This window comes from Lactuca saligna, chromosome 4, assembly GCF_052625555.1.
Source record: "Lactuca saligna cultivar CGN05327 chromosome 4, ASM5262555v1, whole genome shotgun sequence".
Lineage (NCBI taxonomy): Eukaryota > Viridiplantae > Streptophyta > Magnoliopsida > Asterales > Asteraceae > Lactuca > Lactuca saligna.
The window spans coordinates 123,654,953-123,670,275 of NC_136420.1; the positions used below are offsets into that span (position 1 = coordinate 123,654,953).

The 15,323-nt window shown below is 35.7% G+C and overlaps 3 protein-coding genes and 1 long non-coding RNA gene across 5 annotated transcripts; 3 read left to right on the forward strand and 1 right to left on the reverse strand.

The window, feature by feature from the left end:
- Nucleotides 1–256: 256 nt before the first annotated feature.
- Nucleotides 257–2,122, forward strand: LOC145042734 (uncharacterized). Its single transcript, XM_078991203.1, has 5 exons — nucleotides 257–539; nucleotides 814–1,071; nucleotides 1,182–1,333; nucleotides 1,481–1,617; nucleotides 1,801–2,122. The coding sequence occupies exons 1-5, from the start codon at nucleotides 511–513 to the stop codon at nucleotides 1,969–1,971; spliced, it is 747 nt and encodes a 248-aa protein (XP_078847329.1). The 5' UTR covers nucleotides 257–510; the 3' UTR covers nucleotides 1,972–2,122.
- A 3,314-nt stretch (nucleotides 2,123–5,436) lies between these two features.
- LOC145042735 (uncharacterized) lies at nucleotides 5,437–9,652 on the forward strand. Its single transcript, XM_078991204.1, has 2 exons — nucleotides 5,437–5,835; nucleotides 9,409–9,652. The coding sequence occupies exon 1, from the start codon at nucleotides 5,545–5,547 to the stop codon at nucleotides 5,815–5,817; it is 273 nt and encodes a 90-aa protein (XP_078847330.1). The 5' UTR covers nucleotides 5,437–5,544; the 3' UTR covers nucleotides 5,818–5,835; nucleotides 9,409–9,652.
- A 45-nt stretch (nucleotides 9,653–9,697) lies between these two features.
- On the reverse strand, nucleotides 9,698–10,374 carry LOC145042737 (uncharacterized). The gene is made up of 2 exons (XR_013680739.1): nucleotides 10,092–10,374; nucleotides 9,698–9,995 (listed from the first exon to the last, which is right to left on the reverse strand). It is a non-coding gene; the product is annotated as an uncharacterized LOC145042737 (long non-coding RNA).
- Nucleotides 10,375–11,676: 1,302 nt separating this feature from the next.
- On the forward strand, nucleotides 11,677–14,692 carry LOC145042738 (protein SHOU4-like). 2 transcript variants are annotated; one of them, XM_078991206.1, is made up of 6 exons: nucleotides 11,677–11,967; nucleotides 12,358–12,479; nucleotides 12,719–13,627; nucleotides 13,711–13,866; nucleotides 13,941–14,152; nucleotides 14,246–14,692. In XM_078991206.1, the coding sequence occupies exons 3-6, from the start codon at nucleotides 12,746–12,748 to the stop codon at nucleotides 14,436–14,438; spliced, it is 1,443 nt and encodes a 480-aa protein (XP_078847332.1). In that variant the 5' UTR covers nucleotides 11,677–11,967; nucleotides 12,358–12,479; nucleotides 12,719–12,745; the 3' UTR covers nucleotides 14,439–14,692. The 2 variants fall into 2 exon arrangements, with proteins under 2 accessions (XP_078847332.1, XP_078847331.1); XM_078991205.1 differs by lacking the exon at nucleotides 12,358–12,479 and having other exon boundaries at nucleotides 11,678–11,967.
- The last annotated feature ends 631 nt before the right edge of the window (nucleotides 14,693–15,323 follow it).

Consider the following 15,323-nt stretch of genomic DNA (forward strand, 5'->3'; position numbering starts at 1 on the left):
TTTTTAAATACTAAATACAAGAAAATATATTTTTAAATATATAAAAATATTTTTGTACAATTTATTTAACATATAATAATAATAATAATAATAATAATAATAATAATAATAATAATAATAATAATAAATCTGAATATTTTTAAAATTTTAAAAGAATACAAAATTTTTAAAAAATTCAAGGGTTTCCTGGTATAATAGATTACCTGAAAACCTGTTAAAATGATATAAATATCCGACAAGGGGCTTTTGTGTCATTTGCCCTAAAAATCATATATTCCGACTTTTATGATGTAAGAAGTAAGACATGACATCCCAGCCACCACCGTCTCCTCTTCTCCATCTCTCACGTATCGATCGCTTCCTCCTTTACTGATCCATCTTCTTCATCCATCATCTCCTTTGCTGCTGCCGTTTTCTGTTGATCTCATCATCTTCTTCTCGATCCTCTTCTGTGACTTTTGTCCTTGATGAATGCGGAATTTTCAACAATCAGTTGAATATCTGCTGTAGATGCTTCCCCTGTCTCCTTTCACCACTAAGTAAGTAATTTCTGCTCCATATTATACGATCCCTCATGTTTGTGCTTTAATTTTTAACCACAAGCCGAATAGATACTAGAAATTGAATATTTTTCTTTGCCCTTCCAAAAATTTAGCTTACTTAATAAGCAGAATAATCCATCTTAACCAAGTAGAAGAACAAGGGGCGCTAACTGACTGTGACTAATTTGAAACTTTTATCTAGAAAAAATTGATAGTATCTCCTCTCTTATACTTATACGATCCTTGCTTGGCTGATCGTATGCTTCTTCAGGGTAATGGCGGATAAGAACAGAAGTGTCTGTTTACCTAATTCAGATGATCCTTTTGGTAAACTCCCTGATCATCTACTCGTTGAAATCTTTAACCGAGTTCCCATCATAGACTGGGGAGTAGTATCTTGTGTATCAAGGCAATGGGCTCATCTCTTTCAAGAAGAATGCCTGTGGCATGCTGCTCTTATCAGAAGTTTTCCTTTACTTTCCCAGGCTAAAAGGTGGCCTGGTCCAATTCCTCAAGGATCAAGCAAAAGGTACATGCCATAACCAAGTTCTTATAGTTGTCAGAAACAGAATTATTATGAACAATATGGATTCTTTACTATACATCTTCAACAACAAGTCAACAACCCTACTTTCTCAGGAGGTATGCTGCATTATATGTGAGCAAACATTTATTTTCACTGGATGGTGAAATGGATGAGCTTGTAGGTCATACTTATCTGTACCTGAAAGATCAACTTGAGATTACAAAAATGCCTTGTTCATCTGGAATACTTCATGGAACCATAATAGGTGAGCTTGCATTTTCTTTTGTATTTCTTCCTGCATCACTTTATTAATTGCTGACTTACTTGATGAATTAATTTATACCAAATTTACCCCTCAGATTAAAAATTATTGACCAGTGTCTTTTCGTATATTACAAAATTGTTTCTTTAGATCAATTTATAGCTTGTGGCATGTCAAAGGAGAAGGCTCATGACCTTGCTTCTAAAATTTGGTTGGCAGTCATTGAAAATTTAGAAGAAAGTGAGAAAACATTTCTCTTGCTCAAGCGCCTTGCGCTCGAGGGAGATGTAAGTCGTCTTCTCAACATATCTTTCACATTATAACCTGATTCTGTTCTGTTCTGTCCTGTCCTGTCAGTTCATGTCATACCCTGTCTTATCCAGATGGGGCAGTCATGATGGAGAAGGTTTTAATTAGATTGAAGTTGCAAGTTATGGATATGATTATGTTGATGTTGGTTGTATCTACAGGCATTTCTTCCATTCCCATATTCAAGATCATATGAAGTCCTGTGGAAGGTGTTTGAGAAGCTGTTTACGGATTTCAGGGATTGTTTTAGCCGAATGGAGGAATATTATGATGTGCTTGGTTGTGCAAAGCAGAAGTTTCAGCCCATACCACCCACCTGGTTGGGGTATTAGTGTGTCAATGTTGATGATATCATATGTTGTAATGTATGAATAGGTAAAGAAGAATTAAGTTTTCATGGTGTAAATAGAGTTGCAAGTTGTGTATGAATTTATGTGTAATGTAATATATTTTTCTTAATTTAACTCGAAATTGAGTGGTTAATCCTTTTATTATTGTATATAATTCTTGATAATTTGGTGATCATCTGATGGGAAGGTCACCTTTGACAAAAATATAAAACATGTTTAATTATGACACGGGGCTTCTTCCATTATTGTTAGTCTAGTAATAATCTCAATAAAAGATGTATGTAAACATGAAATGTTTAGGGAGGCCCCAAGCGTGTTTGAGATTACTACTTCATTACTGATACTATTAATTAGTATTTTTTGAGTGTTAGATACATAAAATGTTTATTGAGCAATTTTGATAAGTCGGTTTATTCTAACTTATTTAAAGCCTTATAACTTATTTTAAAATGTTTAGTATATGTGGAAATCAATTTACTGTTTTCGATTGTTTTAATCCTAAGAAAACCTACATGGATTGCAACCTCATTTTCCTTTGTTTATCACCAACAACATACATGATGCATACCATTTTACCCTTTTACCATTGTATTTTTGGTCATTTTAAATATATAAACAAAATTTATCAATCACCGAATAACAATTTATCACTTATTAGGTTTTAGTAGCATATGAACTATTTCAAACATCTTTTTTAATATATTATAATACCAATTAAGCTAATTATGTAGTATAAAAAACATAAGTTTGGATCTGATCTGTATTGCATTCAAAAAATGTCAAAGATCAAATTGCAAAAATGATCATTGTGGTTGGTAAAATTCTATGATTTTGATCCAAAAAATTTTGATGTTGCACAAAAGGTTTAAAATCAGATCTTTTTATCAGTTTAAGTCCCTAACCACTTAAAAATATGATTATGCCCCTCTTATTTGTTTATTTATATTTTATTAATGTTAATGATTTTTAGTAATTAAAAATTCTTGAATATCCCATTATTCCTCTGTCACTCTCTCTCACTCAGACACATATACTCTCTCTCTCTCTCTCTCTCTCTCTCATCTCTTCTACCCCTCTTACATCTCTTTCACTCTCTCAAGAACACCCCGACTGCCACCACCATTCACCAACACCGTCCGCCACCAGATGCCACCCGAAAACCTTCAGACACCACCAATTTGTTTGTACATTGGGGAAGGAGCGACCAATTGGATCAACAGAGACGATGGAGGAATTTAAACCCAAATCAAACCACCCAATGGACATGAATCCTTTAGCGGTGGGAGAACGGCTAAAGAATAGGATAACAAACTAGGCCAAGACCTACCTTCAAACTTCGACGACCACTTTAGATCTAGATGTAGGTTCTTCTGTTGATCTAAAATTGCATTTCCTTATCAACCCTAATCCTGGTTAAATATATCGATGAATGGTGGTGAACAGTTTATGGCCGACAGATGAGTCAAAGTCATGTTTGAACCTATCGATGATTTGAAGTGGGGGTCATAGATGCATATACAACTCCTCTTTAACACATAAATACACAAACGAACAATCGATTTTTTGGGTTGTCTCTTCAAGCAATCGAATTTCTGGGTTTGTTTCTAGAACTAGAAATCAATTTCGAAATCTAAAAAAGCTTATAGGTAATGGGTTTTCAAGAATAATCAATTTCAAAAAAATTAAATTTTGTCCGTGGATTTCAAATCATTTCTATGTTTATGGATTGATTTAGAAGAATGGTGGAGAAATGAACAACTTTGGTTGGTCGAAGGTACCAAAGTTCATTTGGCTGCTGTTCTTTAAGGACTTCCGAAAGTGGTTGCCGGAACTTAAACTGCGTTCACATTGATGTCAAAATTCGATGAAGATGAAGAGTTTTCATATCTGTATACTATGAAATGGATGTGTGTTCTTCAGTTTTGGGTTATGACACAACTATACCCATCTGTAAAAGGGTTGATGGGAAGAGATGGAGAACACAAACAATTGTATTTGTGTGGTATGGTGGTACAGAGAGAGAGAGAGAGTAAGTAAGTGAGTTGTGTTTTTTCTTTTTCTTTTTAATTGAAATAATAAGAAATTAACTACAAAAATTAAAAAAAGAATCATATAAGGGAATATTCATCATTTTAAGTTAAGTATGGACCAAAAACACACAAGAATATCAATTATAGGGACCAAAACTACAAAATATATTTAAAATTAGACCACTAATATACCATCAAAACTTTTTAGACTAAAAACACATATTTTTGCCAACGATAGGGACCATTTTTGCAATTTTATCAATGTCAAAACTTAAAGAACAAATTACTGAAATCGTCCATGTGGTTTGGTCAAATTTACGAGTTTGTTCCCTAACTTTTTTTTGGTACTCGGACCGTCCTTACAGTATGATTTCATTTTTAGTCTCCGCCACATTTGAAAAGACTGTATTACCCTTTGTTTTTTATTTTTCAGTTTTTTATTATTTATTATATTAAAAAATATTAAAACATGTTGGACCCACCTGAACTCTTTTATCTCCTCAACGTTACCCTATATCTCATCCTTCCCTTCGACTGAAACTTATCTTCGTCTTCCTTATTCTTCTCTATAACATGCACTGTCTTTGGATCCCTAAATCTAACACCACCATTCCATCATCTGGGATAAACCAAACACAGGAAGCACCTCCCTTCGTTGAATCTAAATCGCTTCACCACCATCGCCTTGGCGACTGTTTCCTTCCACCATCGTAGGTGGAGCGCTGTGCCGAAAAATGAGACAATCAGACCTGTCAATCCTTGATAGTAGTTTCCTTCCACCACCACCACCACCGTCTCCTTCTCTGCAACCCCGACTACCATTATCTCCATAAAAAATCTTTGAAAATTGGATCGCCAAATCAAAAATCGCAAAGAGTGTCGTTCCCCTTTAACACTATTTCTTCTGAAAATCATCTTTGATTTTGGGATTACATCAAAATTTTCTATCATCTCCGATTTCAGATTATGTTTTGGGTTTTGATTTCCAGATTTGGTTTTGATTTCGGGATTTGATCTTGGTCTGGTTTTGATTTCCGAGATTTGATCTTGGGGTGTTGCCTGATGAAATCGATGATATGGGAGGTGGTGTTTCCGGAATAGATGGATAGTAGTGGTGTCAGAATAGGTGGGCGGTGTTGCCGATGGAAGTAGCAATATGAGTGGGTCCCACATGTATATAAATCATTTTTATTAATTAGTAAATAATAAACAATTAATAAAAAATTGACAAATAAAAACCAAATGGTGATATAGTCTTTTTCAAATGTGGCAGGGACTAAAAACGAAATGAAATCATACTACAAGGACGGTCTAAATACAAAAAAAATTAGGAACCAAACTCGTAATTTTAACCAAACCACCGAGGCGATTTCCGTAATTTGTTGAACCATAAAAATAAAATAAAAAAGGAAACGGGGATTCGTCAATAGTACCACAAAGTCGCTCGCCCAATTACCTCTTCAATCAACCAAGCTAAGGGTTAGGGTTTCGCAGATTCGATCTATATTTCTCTCTGTGTGTGGAAATGGCGATGAGGAAATTTTTCAGCGAGATCAAGGGAATGAAAGTGAAAGACGTGCCGGCGCATGTGAAGCCGATGGTGACAACGAGCAACGCGAAAAATTTTATTCAGAGATCATTGGATAATTACCATGCCAAATACATCCTGACGGACTCGATCGCACCTCTCTACCATATCTGCTTTGGTGGCATGATCTTCTCTTACTTCGTCGCCCTTCCTGAGGAGCGACGCCACCTTGAACATCAGCAGCATGCCAAAGAGCACGGCGGCCACTGATTTGCTTATCCGATCGAGGTAAAATCCGTTAGTTTGGTCGATTTTTATTTTAATGTTATCGCGAATAAGATCTACCACACTTTTGAAATCGGTTAACATATGTGGACATGAACGATTAAAGGAAACTTCTGTTTGTTGTTGTCTTTTCTATGTGAATTTATATTGGGGAATGATAGTTGCGGATGCGTAGCAATGAGTCTAGATCACTTTACATTCTAACAAATGATGACTTTGATCCCCGTTTACATAGTATGTTGTAAAATTTGATTTTTATCTGATTCATGTCGATCAAGACCCTGATTGGCCATCATCAATTCATTGCCATGGATTGCCGTTTCATTCTGTCCTTGTGGAAATTAGTGACAGATAACATTTGGTGTTTGTTTGTATGTTCCTTATCATACATCCTAGGGTAGGCTTTTGAAGCATGCGCATTTCCTCCCAGATGTAATATGGGAAGATCAATAGTTCTATATAGGATACTAATAGAATAGAAGGAGATGCTTGAAATAACCCCAAGGAGATTTAGATACAATACCTGTGAAAGATGACTAGTTACATTATATGTGTTGTCTTAATGTGGTGATTAATTTAAATGTGGTGATACAATACCTGTGAAAGATGACTAGTTACATTATAACCTTAATAAGATTATAGCATATTCTTCCTGGGATAACACATATTACTGGAGGAGGGGACCAAAATAAGCCTGGAGGACAAAAGAGTAGAATTAATATAAATATATAATCGAGGTTGTACTGGCATTTATGGTGTTTGACTGTTTGTATTTACAGTTGATTTTGAGTAATTGCTGCTAACTTATAGGAAGTTCGTTTTGCACACTGGATGTGGTGTTGAACTTATTCCTGAATTGATATGTCATAAATACAAGTTTAAAAACCGGACAAATTTGCCCTTTAAGTGGAGAGATTTGAATGTCACAAATTATGAAACTTGGGATTAACTGAAGAATTATAAAATTAAATATACATGTTATGCTTTTGTAGAGTAGGTGAAGCAACAGGTTTTTGTTGTTTGATGTACAACTGATATGAGAATGCCAAATAAGTAAAAAAAACATGAATAGATTTAAGCTTGAGCATGTGTTTTTTTAGTATATAGTTTATTCATTGTATAGTTATTTTGTTGGATTAGGCTTTGTGTGTATATGTAATGTATGCATTCATACATATTGTAACACCCCATCCACATTCATCTTCAGTATCTTGCAACCTGTATACAAACTAGAAAGTTCTATAGCTCAGATTATCTTTCGTTACATCATCGTGGTTTGATACAACAATATTACATAACCGGAGAGACGTATAATACTATCTCTTGACAACTTATAATACAACAAACAATTAAAATCGTTACCACTTCCTGTGGTTCCTACTCCTTTTTAGAGATGCATCTTTTTTTTTTTTTTTTAACAAGTTGAATTTTCTTAAACCAAAATTAGCAAGGAGCTAGCCAGAATATAACATTCAAAATTCAAAGAATCAAGCGATGGAGTTTGAGTCTTCTGGCCCAACTGGACTAAAGTTCTACTTCTAGCCGAAATCCATAAGTAAAGTTCCTTCATTGGCTCCTTCTTAAAAAGTAATTTTGTTTCAAAACATTTAAGTCATTCATAAGGTAGTCGCTGGTCATAACCACAATATCCAAATATTTTCCATTCCTTACATTCTCTGAGGTGTCTTCACTATGTTGGACAAGGATTGTTGATTTAAAGGAACTTGGATTACACTATTTTTTATTCCTTACACTCCCACCCCCACATAACACGAAGCAACCTTTCCAAATCATACAATCATAGAAACCATGTAGCCAACTTATGATCAACCTTGTGTGTCATGCCTATACACCGTTACTTACATTTTGTCATAAAAGAAGCCATATCCAAAATTATGATCAACTGAACCATTAATGTTTTTAACCAAATACACTCATGGAGCCTTCCAGAAAAATGTACTGACCCAGTGACCCATTTTTTCAAGATCATTCAAAACCCTAGTTGGAGATCTAAACATTGTTAGAAGATACTAACCGAACTTCCAAACATGGGTTTAACCAAAGTTGATCTACTTCCCATCAACAAAGTATTTTACCTTTTAGTTCAAGTGTTCAACCATTTCTTTTCAAACTTTTCATAAGTTGTACACGAAATAACTTTCTATATACACATGTATGGAAAATATAACCTTTAAGCTTTGTGAATAGTTATGGTTCTATAATGTAGCATTTTTCCTAAACATCTTATCGAATTTGGTGCAAGAATAACTGTTAACGTCTTACATGAACTTATAGTAACCCGTGGTCAATTTACAGCTGTTTTATAAGTATATATCATGTCCGACTTCCAATACCAAGTGTCCTAACATCATTTTAATATGCAATAAAACATATATTTTTGCTATATAATCGTAATATCATTTTGTGTAAAGCAAAACTCGACTTGCTTTAAGCCTGATTTAGAACTCATTAGCTTCTTCTAGATCTTGTTGAAATGCAGGGCTACTAGCTTTATCACCAAAGTTTGATACCACATGCTCATGCCATATGCCTCTAGTCTTACAACTCATGTTTAGGCTCTGATTTATCATGTTTGTGATGCTTAATGACAATATTTTTTTATTAGATAACAATTTTTACCATATTCTTTAGCCCTCATGTGGACCCTACTAGTGTGCATAACCTTGTTTAGTATAAAACAAGATATCTGTTTAATCATCCTCGAGCCCATAAATGGAATCATAAATTAGAGACGGACTTATAGGAACGGATAAAGAGACATAGATGCACACACACACATACTATAAGTAGGGTGTAGGCCTTAAATTTGATATTTTGACTTTTATTTATCTTTTGTGCTGTATATAGTAATGATAATGATGTTTAATCGGGTAGGTTGGTTGGTTTCTGTTTAAAGTAAAAGGGCGTAAAGTCCCAAAAAGTTAACCACATACAAAAACCGAGGTGCATCCCCCAATGAAAGGCGATAAGATAACCCTCAATCTCATCCAAGTTGATGGAAAGCTGTTTATAACCTAATCAAAGTTTCAACTATCACCTTTCACAAAAGCTTCCACTCCGCAGTGTGAGCACTTTAGAACAGGAAGGAAGCTTTTAGGCAATGTCATGGAACATGTGAAAAGTATCTTACAATTAAGAATAGTTTGAAGCTGTGTAGAAACAATTTGTATATCAATCAATATGTTTCACTTTCTGTCCGGTAATGAAATTAAAAAAAAAAAAAAAAAAGAATGATGAGGAGCGTGAATGTGTGTGATAAGTAGTCCTGTATAAATACGTCCTACTACCCTTGTATGTTAAGTATGATGATTACTCGGCCTGGCCTTTATTTAATTGTGTATTTTTGGTAGTGGGAAATTCTCTTTTCCATGCTTTTAGAATACAATAATAATTATACCCCATAGGACATAATAATTTTATTGGATATCTAATAATCTGTTTTCTGGCCTGCTACTCAATTATCTCACTCACTCACGTATAACCAACCTTCTTACTAGTACTACATACACATCTTACTATTTTAATCTTAAAATTTCATTATTTTGTTTTTGGCAGTGGCGCTCGGTTTTGGGAGTATCAGAATAATTGAAGTCCCCTCCGCTTTTTCCGTCGTTTCTTGTTTGGTTCTCAAAGGTGGAGGATGATTACAAGAAACTGCCCCAAAATAAACAATTATCTTTTTTATTTTTTGGTTGCGCGAGGAAAACACACATGATTCATTAAACCTCTCTCTGTCTGTCTGTTGTTGATGGTATTGCTTGCTTTATTATATCCAGAATCTTGTGTTCACACTTTCCAATGCGCGTGAGTGGAGCCATTTGAGACGTATTCAAAAACGGCAAAATCAAAAGAAATAAAATATGTTTACTTAATAATACAAAACCGATTACAAGAAAAAAAAAAAAAAAAAAAGATGTTTTCTACATTATAGTGATCAGAGGTCTTCTTGGGGATCATGATGGGAAGAAAAGGTGTCCTTGAGTTTTTGTGCGGCGGTTTTGGCAGTTTCCTCAACGGTTGCTTTCCCTTCGCCTAGGCTCTTGGTGACAGCCTCTTTAAACTTGTCCCCAGCGCCGCCTTCTGTTTCACTTGCACCGGTCACTCTGGGTTCATCTTTGCTTACACTAACGCTTCCTCTGAAACTAGAACAATTCGTAAAAATTCAATGTTAGCTGTTTGTTTTTAGATTTTCCCCACAAATGAATAATAAAAAAATAAAATAAAAGGGAATAACTTACTCCAGGTTGGGAGGAAATAGGTAGGACTGGATATTTGTGAGAAGAGTCTTAATTTTCATATGAAGAGGAAGAGGTTGTTGTTGCTGCTGTTCTTGAATGGAGTCTGATGTAAAAAGGAAGAACATGAGTAACGAGAGAAGCAAGACGATGAAAGAAGTCTTCATTCTCATGTTGGCAACGGCGGTTTGATTTTGAGATATGAACCGGATGTGGGTGGGTTCTTGTGTTTTATTAGCCTTTCGCGGATGGCGGTGGGGGGTAAGTCGACACTCACGTGGCGTTTTAAGCGGTGCTTCTAATTCTAATAAAATAATTAATATTTTAAAATCAAGACTATATTTTCTAGATAAACGTTACGTTGCATTTGTATTTTTTATTTTTTATTTCCTTTTCTTTTAAGATATACACGACATATTTGATCTTATAGTTTCAGTTGGATTTAATATGTTAACGTTATTAGAGTTGGCAGTATTTGTGTAAGTATGTCGACAAATAAATATATGGTGATGGCCATGATGTTTCTTCAACCGTCAATTCAAAACTAATTTCAAGAATGACGTATCAAAACTTAAATGTGTGGATTTGCTTCATTTGTCAACTTCCACAACAAACAAGTACATGTCTACGATTTTTCTACATTTTTACCATTACACTTGGCCTACTTCAATTTATTGATGAGGGGAGTTCATTGGGTTTTCCATTGTATATTAGTATTACATATATACTATATGTTGTGGTGAAAAGTAAATGTAAAAAAACAAATTGGGGAATGATGAATTGAATGGACATGAATGTATAGGTAATAATATTAGGTGGTAATATTTCCTTATCAATTTCTGTTGAGCACAGCACAGCCCCCACCAAATCACCAACTCCTCTATCCTCCGTTTCATCATCATCGTCTCATTCAACTTATACATACATACCTCATACCTTCACCTTGTATTTATTACCTTACTTTCATTTTAATTCAAATGTTGCTTATAGTACTATCAAACTCATCAACCAACATAATTGGGCATTTTCGAGCACCTCCATGTGGTGTTCTTCATTATTTATGTAGCTCAATTGCTTTGTGTCACAATATTTAATACTTATGGAGAGTCTTGCCGTACATAACTAATACGACAAAAAGTAAAAATGACAAAAACCAATAGCATACATATACAAGTAACACATCATGCCTAATGACTCTTTTGTTTGGGAGTGAGAGTAGTTTTTGGCATTTTTCAGAATTAGTGTCATCCAGACCAGATGTTTGCTTGTTGTTTATGTTTCATTAATTACACAACCACTTTATTTTAAAAAACAATAAATTGTTGAGACTTCAGTTGTTTGAGTCGGGTCGACCCACCACAGGCCACACCACACTTCTCCCCTAAACAAGTATACGCAAAGATGGGAAGAGGATTTCCATCCATCATTGTCTTTTGTTTCCACCTTTTTTTTTATTTTTTTATTTAAATATTTTTGGAGGGTTTTTTCTTCATCTAATAATTTATTATTAATTACAATATAGTGATCTACATATTACCCCCACCTCTCTCTCTCTCTCTCTCTCTCCTAGTTGTATGTATATCAGGTAGTACTGTACTGGCCACTTCGATTTTTTTATATATTTTTATCTCGTGTGTGTGTGTTTGAGGGTATTTGGGGGCGAAGAGACAACCCACCAATTGTTGCTGCTCTCTCACGACTGAGAGGAAAAGAGAAAAGATTAGATTTTTTTCATACCGATATCATATGTCGATGGGATCACATCAACACCCCTTGATTCTTAACTGCTCGCTACTCATCTGCCTCTTCTTCTGACCCCTATTGTTCACTACATGTTCCCCTATCCCCTTCAGATTTGATTTCTTCACTTCAGACCCAGGTACCCTCTTCACCCTTCACCCCTCACCCTATTTTGATTTTACTCAATTCTGTTGTTTCGGATGAAAATGGCGACATGGCTAATGTATGTTTACTTTTTTCTATTTGGGGGTTGTTAGATCTTCTTTCTACTTGTTTCTTCCTCATGTATTTGGGCTAACCCCTTATGAACCAACACAAATCTCGAAAATGAAGTAAATCGGCCATGAATGCACTTTTCATGAAATCCCTTTTAATGTCTTTCACTTTGTGCTCTCGTATGCTTTTTTGGGTTTGAAATGTCGAATATCATAGATTTAACTATCACTTCTTCCTCTTAACTTTTGCAATTGTTATCTGTTGTTGTTTCGATGTCTACAAGCATCTAAACTCCCCGGATCTACTCTTGTAGGCATGCTATGTGGATACTGAAAGGGTGTGTTCGTGCTTATGTGCCATCTTTTTAACCCTTTTTCTGGGATCTAGCTTTTTGTTGGACCAACTATCTGTTGCTTATACGCTATGTTTTAATTTGTAAGCATATACCACTTCCTATTTCTAGGATGGTCCGGTTTTGAATTACGTTTTATACTTGTAAAATCATACAATCTGAGGTCCATTTATATAAAACTATCGGCTTTCTTAATTTCTACCACTTGAAGATGTAGTCTGGTATGAAGAACATGCTATGTATCTCTGATCTATAACGATTTGTTCATTTATTTATCTGAAATCTTAAGCCATTTGTTTAATCGACTTATATTTGTCTTCAGGGTGTTTAGCAACTACAAGAAAAGCCGATGGGTTCAAGATTCCCATCTCATCAGCTCAGTAATGGGCTGTATGTGTCAGGGCGACCGGAGCAGCCAAAAGAAAGAGCTCCGACCATGAGCTCTTCAGCCATGGTTTACACCGGTGGTGACATCAAGAAATCCGGTGAGCTAGGAAAGATGTTTGATATCAACACTGACGGCTCAAAATCAAGAAAATCCGGCCCAATAACCGGTCCTTCAAGAACCGGATCATTCACCGGCGTCGCTTCACATTCAGGACCGATCATGTCAAACGCCGCCAGGTCTAGCTACTCCACATCAGGCCCTGTGTCAACCGGCGGCGTTCCTGTATCTGTCAAAAAGTCAAACTCAGGGCCACTAAATAAACACGGCGAACCTATAAAAAAGTCTTCCGGTCCTCAATCTGGCGGAGTGACGCCGGTGAACCGCCAAAATTCAGGCCCTCTGCCGCCGGTCCTCCCTGCTACCGGCCTAATCACATCCGGCCCAATCTCTTCCGGCCCATTAACTTCATCCGGAGCTCCCCGGAAATTTTCTGGCCCTCTGGACTCTAAGGGCTCGATGAAAGTACACGGCGTTGTTAACAATCAGGCTGTGACTACTCTCACTAAAGACGATGATTACTCATTCAAGAAGGGTTTCCCGAAGATAATATTATGGTCCATGATTCTGTTGTTCGTGATGGGATTCATTGCTGGTGGGTTTATTCTTGGAGCTGTTCACAATGGTATTCTCCTTGTGATTGTGGTGGTTCTTTTCATCATTGTCGCAGCATTGTTCACTTGGAATACTTGTTATGGTAGACAATCCATCATTGGATTCATTGCTCGTTATCCTGATGCTGAACTTAGAACTGCAAAAGATGGTCAATATGTCAAGGTTTCTGGGGTATGTAATCTTCATTCTTCAACTTACATCTCTTAAATCAAATCACATATTACTTTTCTAAACTTTATTTATGAATTTTGAAGGTGGTGACATGTGGAAACGTGCCACTTGAATCAGCCTTCCAGAAGGTTCCAAGATGCGTGTATACTTCCACAAGTTTATATGAATACAGAGGATGGGATTCAAAAGCAGCCAACCCTACACATAGGAAGTTTACATGGGGGCTGAGGTCATCAGAAGTGAGTAGCCTTTTGTGTTTGTGATTGTGTCATCATGTGAAAGGTTAATTAATAATTTTTTAAAAAAATGACAGAGGCATGTGGTGGATTTTTACATATCTGATTTCCAATCTGGATTAAGGGCATTGGTAAAGACTGGATATGGAGCAAGGGTGACACCTTATGTGGATGAATCCGTAGTTGTTGATGTGAACCCTTTGAATAAAGATTTGTCTCCAGAGTTTGTGAGGTGGTTGGGTGAGAGAAACCTGTCGAGTGATGATCGTGTGATGAGATTGAAAGAAGGGTAAGTGTTTGATTGATTATGTGGGGAAATGAATATTTTAATAATTTAATATGATTAAAAGAGTTTTGGGGTTTTTTATTATTTATGATGTAGTTATATCAAGGAAGGGAGCACAGTAAGTGTGATGGGAGTAGTGCAGAGGAATGAGAATGTGCTGATGATAGTTCCACCGGGGGATGCATTCACAACAGGGTGTCAATGGGCAAAGTGTATGCTGCCAGGAAGCTTGGAGGGCATAGTGTTGAGATGTGAAGATGCATCAAAGGTGGATGTCATACCTGTGTAGCTATGTAGAAGATGCATCAAAATTGGAGTTTGAAAGTTGCAGTTTTTTTTTTTTTTTTTTTTTTGTTTTTTTGTTTCTTTTATTATGATTTTCAAGATATATAGTAGGTAGATACTAGTGGGGATGTATGTTGTTGTGAATAGGTTTTTGATGGAAGATGGTGGTGGGTGGGTTTTCCAAGTTTCTTTGAGTAAAACGATATGTTTGATTCTGTTTTCAGTTTCAACTGTTGGTGGTGGGTGGTGTTGCTTTCAGCATTGTCTTTCCTTTGCACTTCTCTTTGTTTTGTTATTTCTTCATCACAAAACGGAAGAAAACAAAAGCTTGCGGATTTACTTTTTTTAGTTAAATATACCCACATATTTGATAGGATAAGTTCTAGGAAATTAGATCGGATTGGTTTTGTTAAATACTTGAAGCCCCGTTTAATACAATGGTATTGTATCATGTTTGTTGGGAATAGGATTGTAATAAATATGACAAAGATAACAATTCGTTGTTCCACCCAAAAAGGTGGTATATAAATTCACTTTGGGTCATTCGTTTATGCAAAGGATGGATTAAGTTCTGGAAATCTCTGTTGTGTGTATTTGCCTTGTATTGAAAAATGAGTTTGTTTATGCAAAGGATAGATTAAGTTCTGAAAATCTCTTCTTGTGTGTATTTGCCTTGTATTGAACAATGAGTATGACGTAAGAAGTGATATATTGGGAATGCTTCACATTAATCCTAGCCCTAGAGATCCAACTATATAGTACATTTAGCCTAGATATACTAGGTTTGGTATGATCCTACAAGCGGATGATGATGACGAGTAGCAGATTGAAGCTTGGAACAAAGAAAAACAAATCAAAGAGTACGTGATTGCTTGCTAAAGGTATCATC

What these genes read in the sequence shown, in the direction of transcription:
- LOC145042734 (XM_078991203.1), top strand. Translation starts at nt 511, where the DNA reads ATGCTTCCCCTGTCTCCTTTCACCACTAA. An exon ending in CTGTCTCCTTTCACCACTAA is followed by an intron (nt 540 to 813) that starts GTAAGTAATTTC and finishes ATGCTTCTTCAG; the next exon opens with GGTAATGGCGGATAAGAACA. An exon ending in CCTCAAGGATCAAGCAAAAG is followed by an intron (nt 1,072 to 1,181) that starts GTACATGCCATA and finishes CTACTTTCTCAG; the next exon opens with GAGGTATGCTGCATTATATG.
- LOC145042735 (XM_078991204.1), top strand. Translation starts at nt 5,545, where the DNA reads ATGGCGATGAGGAAATTTTTCAGCGAGATCAAGGGAATGAAAGTGAAA.
- LOC145042738 (XM_078991206.1), top strand. Translation starts at nt 12,746, where the DNA reads ATGGGTTCAAGATTCCCATCTCATCAGCTCAGTAATGGGCTGTATGTG. An exon ending in AATATGTCAAGGTTTCTGGG is followed by an intron (nt 13,628 to 13,710) that starts GTATGTAATCTT and finishes TGAATTTTGAAG; the next exon opens with GTGGTGACATGTGGAAACGT. An exon ending in GGGGGCTGAGGTCATCAGAA is followed by an intron (nt 13,867 to 13,940) that starts GTGAGTAGCCTT and finishes AAAAAATGACAG; the next exon opens with AGGCATGTGGTGGATTTTTA.